Source organism: Dasypus novemcinctus, chromosome 11 (genome assembly GCF_030445035.2).
Source record: "Dasypus novemcinctus isolate mDasNov1 chromosome 11, mDasNov1.1.hap2, whole genome shotgun sequence".
Taxonomy (NCBI): Eukaryota; Metazoa; Chordata; class Mammalia; order Cingulata; family Dasypodidae; genus Dasypus; species Dasypus novemcinctus.
This window is the reverse complement of record NC_080683.1, coordinates 82395653-82410143: the sequence shown is the minus strand read 5'-3', so window position 1 is coordinate 82410143 and position 14491 is coordinate 82395653. Positions and strand designations below refer to the sequence as shown.

The 14491-nt window shown below is 40.1% G+C and overlaps 1 protein-coding gene across 3 annotated transcripts in view; it reads left to right on the top strand.

Moving 5' to 3' along the window:
- The window catches only part of RTN4IP1 (reticulon 4 interacting protein 1), a 62450-nt gene that overhangs the window by 41039 nt on the left and 6920 nt on the right, over window positions 1-14491 (top strand). For 2 of the 3 annotated variants that reach the window (XM_004478728.4, XM_071218614.1), the window contains exon 8: window positions 4618-4710. The exons of the other annotated variant lie outside the window; for it this stretch is intronic. In XM_004478728.4, the coding sequence (XP_004478785.1) occupies window positions 4618-4710 (93 nt within the window). The remainder of the gene's footprint in view (window positions 1-4617; window positions 4711-14491) is intronic. 3 annotated transcript variants of the gene reach the window in all.

Below are 14491 nucleotides of genomic sequence, written 5' to 3'. Positions count from 1 at the left end.
TTCCACAGGTTAGTTTCTTTTTTCCCTCCACATTCTTAAACTCTGATTGGAATCTGCCCCAGTCTGTCTTCAGTGCTTTTTACTTTCAGTACTGGACAAATATTTTTGGAGTATTTTCTTCGTATCAGACATTTTACATATATTCTCATTGAATCCTTCTAACAAGCCTGTAAGCTACGTGGTAGCAGGAAATCACAAGCCAGAGGGAGATTGACCAAAATAAAACAGCTAGTACTTGGCAAGCTAGAGAAGCAGGTAGGTTCCATTGCCCTTGCCTGCTTCTTCATGCCATTATAGGTTCCATTGCTCTTGCCTGCTTCATGCCATTAGTAGCTTTTATCATGGGGAGGGGTTGTGAGGCAGTGGGAGAGCTCAGTTGGGAAGAAGTTTGCTCACCTATCAGACACTGTGAGTGAGGGAGAGAGAAGGGCCGGCATAGGACTAGCTCATCTCCTCCTCCCTCTGCATAGGTGCCAGCTGACAAAGTTTGGTTGGGCAGGGCGTTGAGATGTCAGGGAGAACCTCAGCTCACTTGTTTTTTAATTTTAAACTTTTACTTTTGAAATACTTTCAAACTTACAGTACAGTTAACAAAAATAAAGCAAATCCCATACAGAGACCTCCAACATACCCCTATTCCCCCACATACCCAGATTCCACCAGTTTTAACATTTTGTCACATTTGCCATATCATTCTATTTATCTATACATCCTTCTATCACTCTGCCTATCTATTCATCTCTCTGGCTGTCAGTCCAGTCTCTGAACACTTGAGCATTGGTTGCATATACCATGTTCCATGAACACTTAATACTTCAATGTACATTTTCTGAGAACAAGGTTATTCACCTTAAGTGTGGTTATCATGTTCAAGAAATTTAACATTAATATAAGGCTTACACTGTGTATTCCAGTTTTTTCTTAGGTGCCAGTAATATTCTTTTGAACTTTCTGTCCTCCCTGATTAGATTTTGGACAGGATCATGTTTTGTCTTTAGTTGTCATTGTATCCTTAGTTGCTTTTTTTAAATTGTGGGAACATATATACAACGTAAACTTTCCCATCTAAACCATTCCCAAGCCTTCCATTCAGTGGGATTAATCACATTTACAGTATTGTGGTAAACTCATTACATTCTATTACTAAAACTTTCACCTCTCCCCAAGCAAAAACCCTATACTCATTGTGCATTAACTCCCCATTCTCCCAGTTCCCCACCCTTGGCATCACATACTTTAATTTCTATCTCTTTGAGCTTACATATTCTCCAATATTTCCTTTATAGTTACCATGAGGCTTAAATTTATATCCTAAATCTATAACAATCTCATTTGCTTTGATACCAACTTAACTTCAATAATATATATAAACTAAGTTCCTAAACTTCTCCATCCCCCCACCTTATATAATTCTTGTCACAAATTATATGTTTATACAGTGAGTACATAGCCAATGATTTATTATTACATTTTATGCATTTACCTTTTAGATCTTGTAGGAAGTAAAAAGTAGTTACAAACCAAAGATGGCAATAGTACTGTCATTTGTATTTACCCATGTCATTACCCTTATGGGGATTTTTCATATAGCTTTGATCAATTATCTAGTTTCCTTTCCTTTCAACCTGCAGAATTCTGTTTAGCATATCTTGTAGGACCAGTATAGTAGTAACGAATCCCTCAGCTTTTGTTTATCTGGGAATATCTTAATCCCAGTCTCATTTTTGAAAGATAGTTCTGCTAGATATAAAATTCTTAGGTGGCAGGGTTTTTTTTTTGCTTTCAGCACTTTAAATATGTCTTCCCACTGCCTTCAAACCTCCAGTTTCTGATGAGACATCAGCAGTTAATGTTATTGAGGCTCCCTTGTGCATACATGTTTCTCTCTTGTGGCTTTCATATTCTCTATCTTTGACTTAAACAGTTTGATATAATAATATCCTGTGGTTTAAGTCAATTTGAATTTATCCTGTTTGGATTACACTGAGCATCTTGGATGCATATATTCATGTCTTTCATTATATTTGGGAAGTTTTCAGCCATTATTTCCTTGAATATTTTCTCTGTCTCATTTTCCCTTTCTTCTCCTCTGTCATTCCCATAATACAGATATTGCCATGTTTGACTGTGCCCCAGAGACTCCTACGGCTCTCTTCATATTTTTTCATTTTTTTCTTCCATCTTTTTCTCAGACTAAATGATTTCAGTGGTCTTCAAGTTCACTGATTCTTTCTTCTGCCAACTCCAAACTGCTCTGAAGCCCTCTAGGGAATTTTTCATTTCTTTTACTGTGTTTTTCAGCTCTGTTTGGTTCCTTTTCATAATATCCACCACTCTATTAATAGTCTCTTTGTGTTCATCTGTCATTTTCCTTATTTCCTTTAGTTCTTTGTCTGTGTTTTTTTCCTTTAGCTCTTTGAGCATATTTAGAACCATTTTTAAAAAGTCTTTGGTATGTCCCAGGTCTGGTCCTCTTCATTGAAGGTTTCTGATGCTTTGTTTTTCACCTTTGCCTGAACCGTCACATCCTGTTTTTTGTATGTTTTCTTATCTTTTCTTGGAATCTGGACATTTTAATATTTTGAAGACTTGTCACTGGAATTTAGACTCTGAGGCATCTGTTCCTAAACTAGAATTCCAGCTAATGTTATTTCAGAGCTTTCTTTGAATGCCAGGAGCTAACCAAAAAAAAAAAAAAAAAAAAAATGGGAGGAAATCTTTCCCAATCTTTGAAGATTGACCTATGAGAGTGCTTTTGTTCAGGGCATATCCATACAATGAGTTTAGAGAATATCTCAAGGCCAAAGGGTAGGAATTGCTCTGATCCTTTCTGTGAATGCTTCTTGTCTTGGGCATGTGCCTGTGGCACTAGGAATTCCCTGTTTACACAGATAGGAATGACCCCTCTTCCCTAGGAAATGGTTTCCTTACAGGCACAAGCACTGTACTTACTATATGTCCTCCTGGAACAGCTATCTCTTGCCCTAGTAAGTATGACTGCTCTCCTACAACGTTCTGTAGGAGAGCTTGATGAGCTGCCTGCTATACCCAGGGCAAGTTCTGGGATCACAAGTCCCTCAGGCCATCACTAGACAGATGGGGCCACACATACATCTTCCAGTATATGCATGAGGGTTACTCTGCTCCCTCTGGAGCAGGGTCCATGGACCCACACTGGGAGTGCATGTAAGCTCTCTTCCAAGTGATGAGGAATGGGGGTGGGGCCAGCCAAGACACCTGAGATCCAACTGCTTTTAAGTAGTCCTTTACTTGACTTGGCACTCACACTGTTACTGCAGTACTTAACTGTTTTCTAGAACTTTGAGAAAGATGTTTCTCCCTGTTCTGGGTTTTTGTTAAAAGCGTCTATGGGGAGAGAGAGCCCTGAAACTTCTCATTCTGCCATCTTTATTCAAGCATGGCCAATACGGTAGTTTTATGACAACAGCTACTTAAATAATTTCATTTCAGGATCACTTTATCTATAATAAATACTATGATGACTGAGACTTTCATTTCCTTTCAGGTTACCTAAATTCTTTTCTCTTCAAAGAGCAAATGGAATTATTTACACAGTTGAAGCAAGTATATAATTGAATACACAATAATTAGTTAATTATTTAATATTGAATATACAAAAATTTCAAGTTTTACTAATTGAAGTATTTCATATTTCATTGTGTTTTGAGAACCATGGATGTTTTATATGAAAAAGAACATACCCACAAATATTGGGGGAGTGTGTGTATGATTTTCAACCAAAGACTTAAGTTATATAAAAGGCAGTTTTGATAGAATAAAAATACACAAAACTCATATTTATATATGCAAATGCCAGTAAATAGAAAAAAATCTTATTGACTAAAAGTCTCTGCAATCTCGATCAGGGCAGGACCTTACTTGCTGTTTCGATAACAACCTACCCAACCTCCAACCTAACGAATAATAATTAAAAGTGGGTATGGCAAAAGAGAGGTCACGACCCTATTGGTGTAAGATCATCTCCATCTGGGGAAGTTCTGTTCCATAATAGATTGATTGGATTGGTACTTGCCATAACAGATGACCCATAAGGAGCTTTATACTTCATTTTGCCCTTAAAGCTGCCATATTCCTGTCAGAGCCAGGAACAATTTTGTGATTGGATTTCTTATCTGCTAAGATCACATTTTGATACCTTATTGTCCCCCAGTGCATTCTTGAATTTGATTTTAAAAAGAAAAATTCTTTTCCTGTGACTCTGAATTTCATTTAAACTCAGAAAGCCTAGAGGCCCCAGCTCCTAATTTCTTCTAGGAAAGAAATTCTAAGTGTAAGACTATTTAGAAAACCATTTTAAGGAGAGCTTTCCTGTACTTACTTGTTGGTTAGTTATGACTTGGTAAACAAGCCTGAGTTCACATGGATATATCTTCATTCAATTGTTTATTAAACATTTATGGAGCATCCACCATCCATCAGTCACTGTGCTAAGGTCCTAGTATACAACCTATTTTATTAGCATAAAATAGGAGATGATTTTGTCTGGTTTAGACATCTGGAAAATTCTTTTTACTAAATTTCCATTTAATCAGATTTTATCTTTTCCTACATTTGACATTTTTGTTTTCTTTATAGCATTTCTGGCAAGGAGTCCATTATCGCTGGGCCTTTTTCATGGCCAATGGACTATATCTAGATGAAATTGCGGAACTAGTGGATGCGGGAAAGGTATGTGCAATCCTTTATATTTCTATAGAGTGCCCTTTGGAATGCTTGGTGACATGCCCACACACCTAGCCAATTGGTGCTCTCTTAGAGGTAGGCTTGGCAATCTAGGAGCTGTCTTATATGGTTCTGTCTCCATGGGATTTATAGACTGCTGTATCTGAAAAAAGTTCACACCATCTAGTCCAGCCACCATGGTTTATAGATGAAGAGGCAGGCCTAGAGAGGTTATGTGATTTTCCGGAAGACAATTGGTTAGATGGAGGCAGAGCTGCGATATATAGCTGGCCTGCTAATATTTTGGTAATGGTCCTGAAAAGGACTTGTCTGCCACAAAGATCTCTACACACAAAGGCAGAAATGTTCTTGTGAATTTACAGTAGCGGTTGCTTCTGAAATTTCTTTTGTCTGAGGGTGAATCTGCTCTGCAGCAAAGAAGATTTTCAGATAAGCAAGGGGAACAAATGTTGTGGAATTTAAAAACCTCCAGAGCTGGGACTAGAAAACAGGTTCCCAGGTCTCCTGTTTCTCGGGCTAGTGTAGTAAAGTTGAGACCAAGTATACAGTCTGTGACAGTCAATGGCCAGGATGTCCGTGAGGATTGATAAGGATTTTGGTGGAGTCAACTGGTTGGTATGCTGTGACTACTAGTGACTTTCCTGTGTGGGGAAGGGACTATTGCTTATAGTCTGGTTTTCCATTTTTAGGTATTAAGAGGCCTTTCAGGGGTACTAGGGTTGCAAGGCTCTTCAGCTACCACCTGCTCATTTAGGCTCTTACTTGGTCTTGAATGCTCTGACATTCTGGAGGAATAACCCAGAATGTGAACTTATATTCTGGCACTGATATTTATGATTTAACTGACCAATTATATGAAATTATAGGGAGGAGAATCTAGTGCACCCTAGAAGGGTAACTTGAGATCATCCTACCTGATTCACAGTTTACAGATGAGAAAACTGCCTCAAAGACATAGAGGGAAATGCTCAGTTTGCAGAGGTGGCCCTGGAACTCTTACCTCTTAACTCCCAGTCCTGTGCTATTTCCTGTCCACTGTTTAGCTGCATTCTTGGTGCTTGAGGTTGATATGGGGCCTTTAGCTTAAGAAGTCTTATTCTCATCATTTAACACAGGCAGGGAAAGAGGTTGGAGCGGGGCCAGCATTACTACTGCATGATCCATGCTTAGCCACTGGGTAGAGTCTCTTGTGGGCCCATCACATCTTTCCATTTGGATTTTGGAAAGGGATGTTTTTAGGAACTACTAGCTGCCTTTTTTTTTTTTTTTTTTTTTTTAACTTCTTATTCTGAAAGACTTTCAAACTTATAGGACAGTTACAAAAATAACACAAGCCCCATACAGAGAACTCCGAATACTCATATCCCCCCCAGATAACTACTGACTGCTGTTAGTGTGATTAGAATTTTTATTATATTACAGCTGAGGAACAACCTGATAGAAAATGGTCTGTCAGTTTTCCTAAATTGCTTTGGTTCCAAGTTTGCATACCTTCCCTTGGACTTCCTTCTAAATCTTGATATGTACTGGGTAGAGAAGGGGTCAGCCTTATTATGACTTTGAAAGTGAGTGTTCTCTGAAGGATTCCCCCACACTGGCCTTGTCATCACACAGGGATGCTTATTTTATTTCTAGGAAGAAGGCAATGAACTGTCATCAGATAATTTTGCCTGTAATTCTGTATAAGTGGCTTCATGTGGTTTGAGCCCCAGTGATAGTGAGGACCCTGTCCTTCAGAAGTGCATGATTGTACTTGTCCTAATATCTGCTCCAGGCTGTCCACATGCTTACCATTGCTCTTTTGTATTCAAAATATTGTGACTCTTTCGCTCTACCTGGAAACTACTATTTACCCAACAGGAAAGAGAAGTGGCTTGTATATATCTACTTATTAATTTTGGCAGATAACCAGTAGAAGGGCTAAAAGAGGACGTGATAGAAATAAAGATATCCTAAAGTGTCCTTGAAGGAGGGTGAGTGAGGGAACATTCCTTTTGCCTTTGATTCTCTCCACTCCTCACCAGGGTTATTTGGGCTCAGGAGCCACTTATGATGGTGAAGGGCTCTGGGTATGTGAAAGTTGATACATGAAACTGGATGCCACAATGAGGGCAGCTGGAGTATCTTGTCCTGCCACTGCTTCTCTGTGGTTTAAGGTTGTTTAGCTGTGTCATTGCCTGTTTCTTTCAGGAAACTGGAAGGGATAACACAACAGAACTATTTTACATATTATGCAGTGGGTAAAGATTTGTTAAACCTGGACAAGGACATTTAAATTCTCCCAAGTTTTGGCTAAATGAATGAATTTTTTTTTTTTTTTATTAATTTTTTTTATTTTTTATTGACTTTGTAATAATATTACATTAAAAATATATATGTGAGGTCCCATTCAACCCCACCCCCCCACCCCCCCTCTCCCCCCCCCCAACAACACTCGTTCCCATCATCATGACACATCCATTGGATTTGGTAAGTACATCTTTGGGCACCTCTGCACCTCATATACATTGGTTCACATCATGGCCCATACTCTCCTCTATTCCATCATGTAGGCCCTGTGAGGATTTACAATGTCCGGTGATTACCTCTGAAGCACCATCCAGGGCAGCTCCATGTCCCGAAGACGCCTCCACCTCTCATCTCTTCCTGCCTTTCCCCATACCCTTTGTCCATTATGTCCACTTTTCCCAATCCAATGCCACCTCTTCTATGTGGACACTGGATTGGTTGTGTCCATTGCACCTTTATGTCAAGAGGAGGCTCAGATTCCACCTGGATGCTGGATGCAATCCTCCCATTTTCAGTTGTAATCACTCTAGGCTCCATGGTGTGGTGGTTGTCCTTCTTCACCTCCATCTTAGCTGAGTGTGGTAAGTCCAATAAATCAGATTGTAGGTGCTGGAGTCTGTTGAGGCTCAGGATCTGGCTATCACTTTGTCAGTCCAGAGATTCAAATCCCCTAAATATATCTTAAACCCCAACATTAACTGCACCTCCAGCACATTAGCATGAAAGTCTTATGAAGGGAGATCCCATCTGAGTCCAGATTCATCACACATAAACACCATTTCCAAAGAGGGGCCATCTGCCCTGGTAGTTAACCCCATCGGCCATGACCATAACTCCCATGGGTCTCTTTAGCCCTCAAAGGAACCAATATCTGGGGGTTGTATCTGCTTTATCTGTCTCTCTGACTCTGCTCAGTTGTGCATGAGGGCAAACCTTCTGCCAGCCTCCAGACTCTTTTTTAGAAACTCGTAGCCATATAAACTCATTTCTCCTTTCCATTTCCCCCTTACTTTAGGTCAAACAGCATTTTAAAGTCATGGTTAAATGAATGAATTTGATTAGCAGGTATCCAGTAGAGGAGCTGGAGTTGTAGGAGAGAATTTTGACAGTATAGAGCCCTGAGCCAAGAGCCAACTCTTTTTTTTTTTTTTACAGTTTTTTAAAAATTTATTGAATGATATCACTCATACATAAACATACATAAACAAGTGTATAGTAAAAGTTGTGAACTTACAAAACAAACATACATAACATCATACAGGACTCTCATACTTCACCATACCATCAATACCTTGCATTGTTGTGAAACATTTTTAACTAGTGATTAAAGAGCATCCTCAAAGTATTACTACTAACCAAAGTATTCTTTCCCCAACTTACCCCATTATTATTATTATTATTATTTCTATATCATTCTTACATGAACACACATAAACAATAAGTATATAGTAAAAGTTGTGAATTTATAAAGCAAGCATGCATAACATCATACAGGAGTCTGATACATCAGCCCACCACAAATACCTTGCATTGTGAGACATTTGTTACAAATTGTGAAAGAATATTGTCAAAATCTTACTACTAATTATAGTCCTTAACTTACATTTGGTGTATTTCCCCCCAACCTACCTTATTATTATTTTTTAAATCTATTTTTATGTCAGAAGCTGTAAACTTAGAAAACAATCATGCACATATGCAGAATTCTCATATAATACCCTGCTATCAGCATACCACACTGTAGTGGAATATTCATTACAGATTATGAGATAATATCCTCAGATTATTACAAGTCCATAGCATACATTTGGCACACTTTTTCCATACTCCCCTATTAACAGAGTACATCTTTGGCATAGATGCATGAATATTACATTATTACTGTTAACCACAGTCCAGAGGTCATTCCAGTTGTATTTTTCTCATGCTTTTCCATATTCCCACCACCCTGTAATAGTGATGTACATCTGCTCTAGCTCACAAAGGACACTCTTGCATCTGTACCAACGACCACAATTCTTATCCACCTTTGGGTTTATTGTGCTATTCAGTCCCTAGATTATTCTCTAGCTTTCTGTCAATTGGTATTTTCATACCTAGACTATCGTTTTAAGCTACATTCCCATTTATAAACCAGCTGTTACTAAGTATAATGTATTAACATCAACTCTGTACATTTCCACACTTTTACAGTAAAGTTAATTAAAACTACTACATACTTTAAACATCAGTAGTCCATCTCACTCCTCCTCTTATCTTCTTTAAGAAATCTACTACCTACCACCAGGTCTTGAAGATATTTTCCTACATTTTCTTCTAGAAGCTTTATGGTTCTTGCTTTTTTGTTTAGGTTTTTTTATCTATTTCGAGTTAGTTTTTAAATAAGATATGAGATAGGGGTCCTCTTTCCTTCATTTGGCTATGGATATCTAGTTCTCTCAGCACCATTTGTTGAAAGGACTCTTCTGCCCGAGCTGGGTGGGTTTGACAGGCTAGTCAAAAATTACTTGACCATAGGGAAACGGACTTTGGCCCAGTGGTTAGGGCGTCCGTCTACCACATGGGAGGTCTGCGGTTCAAGCCCCAGGCCTCCTTGACCCGTGTGGAGCTGGCCATGCGCAGTGCTGATGCGCGCAAGGAGTGCCGCGCCACGCAGGGTGTCCCCCGCGTAGGGGAGCCCCACGCGCAAGGAGTGCACCCATAAGGAGAGCCAACCAGCGCGAAGGAGGGAGCAGCCTGCCGAGGAATGGTGCCGCCCACACTTCCCGTGCCGCTGACGACAACAGAAGCGGACAAAGAAACAAGAAACAAGACGCAGCAAAAAGACACAGAAAACAGACAACTGGGGGAGGGGAGGGAAATTAAATAAATTAAAAAAAAAAATTACTTGACCATAGATGTGACAGTCTGTTTCTGAACCATCAGTTCTGTACCATTGGTCTATGTGTCTATCTTTATGCCAGTACCATGCTGTTTTTAACCACTGTAGCTAAGTAATATGACTTAAAGACCAGAAACAAGAGTCCTTTAACTTTAGTCTTCTTTTTAAGATGTTTCTGTCTATTCAGGACTCCTTGCCCTTCTAAAATGTTTGATAATCATGTTTTCCATTTATTTAAAAATGCTGGTGGATTTTTTAATCAGGATTGCATTCAATCTATATATCAATATGAGTAGCACTGACATCCTAATGATACTTAGTTTTCCAGTCTGAGTATGGAATGGTCTTCCAATTATTTAGGTCTTTTTGATTTCTTTTAATAATGACTTGTAGTTTTCTTTTTTTTTAAGATTTATTTTTATTTATTCCCCCCCCCCCATTATCTGCTTTCTATGTCCATTTGCTGTGTGTTCTTCTGTGTCTGCTTGCATTCTTGTTAGCGGCACCAGGAATCTTTGTCTCTTTTTTGTTGCATCATCTTGCTGTGTTAGCTCTCCATGTGTACGGCGCCACTCCTGGGCAGGCTGCACTTTTTTCGCATGGGGCAGCTCTCCTTGCGGGGTTGCACTCCTTGTGCATGGGGCTTCCCTATGCAGGGGACACTCCTACTTGGCACGGCACTCCTTGCACGCGTCAGCACTGTGCGTGGGCCAGCTCACCACATGGGTGAGGAGACCCTGGGTTTGAATACTGGACCTCCCATGTGGTAGGCAAATGCTCTATCAGTTGAGCCAGATCCACTTCCCTATAGTTATTTACATCATTGGTTAAGCTTATTCCTGAATATTTGGGTTTTATCTGCCATATTTTATTTTCACCTCTCTTTTGACACTTTTATTTACCTTTATTGATATAATCTTCATTTCTAGACTCTCTTCCAGGCCTCTCTCTCCTGTCTTTTCTTTTCAGGCTGTAGCATAGCCTTTAGTATTTCCTGCAAAGCCAGTCTCTTGTTTACAAACTCTCTCAGTTTCTATTTATCTGTGAATATTATAAATTCACCCTCAGTTTTGAAATACAGTCTTGCTGGATAATAAGATTCTTGGCTAGAAGTTTTTCTCTTAAAGTATCTTAACTATATCATACTACTTTCTTCTTAACTCCATAGTTTCTAATGAGAAATCAACATATAATCTTATTGGGTATGCCTTATATATGGTATTAGTCAGCCAAAGGGGTGCAGATGCAAAATACCAGAAGTCTGTTGGCTTTTATAAAGGCTATTTATTTGGGGTAGGAGCTTACAGATACCAGGCCATAAAACATAAATTACTTCCCTCACCAAAGTCTATTTTCACGTGTTGGAGCAAGATGGCTGCTGACATCTGCCAGGGCCCTGGCTTCCTGGGTTTCTTTCTTCCCAGGTCTTGCTTCTCTCTGGGCTCATGGTTCCTCTCTTCTCAGGGCTTGCTTATTTCCAGGCTCAGGGTTCCTTTCTTCCCAGGGCTTGCTTCTCTTTCCTTTGTGTGCTTAATTCCCAGGGTTCCAGCTTAAGACTTCAGCATCAAACTCCAACATTAAAAACCCTGACATCAAAATGCTGCAACTCTATCTTTTGCCGTGCCTTTTATCTGTGAGTCCCCACCCACGGAGAGGCAGGGACTCAATGCCCTACTGGCACAAGTAATCAAGTAAACCTCTGAATCCAATAGAATCTAATATGCCCAGAGGAAAAGACCAATTTACAAACATAATCCAATATTACTTTTTGGAATTCATCAATAATATCAAACTGCTACATATGTTATGCATTGCTTTTCTCTTGCAGCTCTCAGAATTCTCTGTTTGTCTTGGCATTTGACATTCTGGTTAGTATGTGTCTTGGAGTCGGTCCATTCAGATTTATTTGAATGGGAGTACACTGTAATCCTTGGACATGGATATCTATGTCCTTCAATAGGGTTGGGAAATTTTCTACCATTCTTTCTACAAATATTCTTTCTGCCCCTTTTCCCTTCTCTTCTCCTTCTGGGACACCTGTGACACATATGTTTATACATTTCTTGCTGCTGTTTCGTTCCCTGAAACCCTGTTCAATTTTTTCCATTCTTTTCTTCCTCTCTTCTTTTGTTTGTTTGCTTTCAGAGGCCATTTCTTCAAGCTCACCAATCCTTTCTTCTGCCTCCTCAAATTTGCTACTATGTGATTCCAGTGTATTTTTTATTTCATTTATTGTGCCTTTCATTCCCATAAGATCTGCTATTTTCCTGTGTATCCTTTCAAATTCTTCTTTGTGTTCCTTTAACTGGACCATATCTATCTTCCTGTTTCTTGGTGTGAATTGTAATTTTTTGTTGGTGACTTGGCATCTGCCTTACTAGAGTGTTTATTCTGGGTACAGTTTCTCTCTTTAGTTTAGGGCTTTCTTGCCCCTTCTTCCTTGCTGTTTATTTAGTAGGAGCCAAGGATGTAGTTGGTTTTGTAAGCTGTGGAGGTTCAAGCTGCCCTTATTGCCCCAGGGACCAACGAAGCTTCACCCAACATTCTCCTTTGCCAGGGGTAGGAACAGAGCCTACCCCTGTGTGTAATAATCCAAGTCCTGCAGGCCTAGACTGTAGTTACCCAGAGAGACTGATAAAGCTTCATGCCCCTTTCTCTTCTGCCTGGGGTGGGATGGAACTGCAGGTGTGAGCAGCAATCTATGCCATATGGGTCCAAGATGCCCACAGTTGCCCTGGTAGACTTCCAGCTATTCATTCTGTACCAGATGAATGTACCTGCAGTTAGCTGGAGAGGCTGGTGCAGGGCCCGCCAGCTTCCTGCCTGCTAGAGGTGGGCTGAAGCCTAGACTAGGACTGCAGTTCAATCTGCGTGGAAAGAAGCCAGTCCCTCCTATCATTGTGATTTTCAGTCAGTCCTGCTTCCCCTCATATTAGGGGTGGAGTCAAAATGGCAGCTACTGGCCTCTTTCAGACTTGGACAGGTTCAAACTTTAGCTGTTCTTAGGATTCTACTTTAGCCTGCCAATTTACTAGTCAGTAACTGAAATCAATGGCCAACCATCACTTCCTTCCCTGTTTTCAGGAAATGGAACTTCTAATTCCAGCCACAAAATAGCTCCTAAGGCGGCTTGCACCACCAGAGTAGGATGATCACTAGCTTTCACTGCGTGGCCTGAATTTTCCCAGAGAGGTTGGCACAGATCCCCCCAGCTTCCTCCCTGCCAGAGGTGGGACTGGGGCTTAGGCTAGAGCTGCAGTCGGATCTGGCTGGAAAGAAGCTGGTCCCTACCAGCACTGTGATTTTCAGTCCACTCCGCTTCCTCTTGTGCCGGGGGTGGAGTTAAAATGGTGGCTACCAGCCTCTTTCTGACTTGGACAAGTTCAAACTTTAGCTGTTCATAGGATTATACTTTAGCCTGCCAAATGTACTAATCAGTAGCTGAAGTTGGTGCCCAACCCTCTCTCTCTTCCTAGCCCATTTTTGGGAAGTGGAGCTTCTAGTTCCAGCCACAGATTAGCTCCCAAGGCAGCTTGTGCTGCCAGTGGAGGATGGGTACTTGTCTCAGCAGCATGGAGTGCTCTCAGGAATCTTCTCTGCAGATGGGCAGTCTCCTCCTCCCATTCTTTCAAGGATGTTTCACAAGGCTCTTCTGGTCTCCTAGAACCTCCAAACAGGTGCTTTAGATATTTCTAGGTGGTTATGAACTGCTCTGTAGCACAAGCTGACTAGAAACTCCTTACTCTGTCACCATCTTGCTGGTTGTCCCAAGGGCCAACTCTCTTAAGTTTTTAAGTAGATAATATATTCATAAGGTTTAAAATCAAAGGGGTAGGAAAAGGTATTCAGTGAGATCTTCTTTTGACTCCTGTTCCCCAGTCACCGAGATTCTCCTTGCCAGAGGCAACCAGTAGTTCTAGTTTCTTGGGTGTTCCCTTCCTTTCTTTTTAATCCAAATGGGTAATATGCTATACATACTATTCTGCACCTTAATTTTTTTATTTAACTGTATGTCTTGGACTTTGTTCCATGTCAGAATATAGAAAGCTTCCTTTTCTTTAAAAAAAAAAAACACCTGCATAATATGAATGTTCCATAGTTTATTTATTCATTCCAATCTTTTGCTACTATATTACAAATGTTTCAGTGAATAGCCTAGTACATGGGTTCAGTACCTAATTGTGAGTATAACCATTTCTATTCTTAGAAATGAAATTAGTGAGTCAAAAGGTATTTTTTAAAAATAATTTTGAATATATAATTTTGAATGATTTCTAAATAGCCAGCTCTTGAAAATCTAGTTTAGTGTCTGGAACTTCTCTTGTGGCCTACTTTCTAGTCGTCTTCTTATCCATTGTCTTGCCCTCTTGCCTGTTTTACTTCATTAGAAACTTACTTCTAGGAAGATGGAGGAAATCTGGCACTAGTCACTTGTAACTTAAACTGTCCTAGTAAAAATGAAATCTGGATGATGAGTATTATCGGTGGATTCTAAATTCTGCTTGTTAGCGCTGTGTGACCCGGTAACAATGGGTCAGCCCTGAGTCACTATCCACCGGGAAGAGCACTCAGTTATTCCTGTCATTACCACCGCCA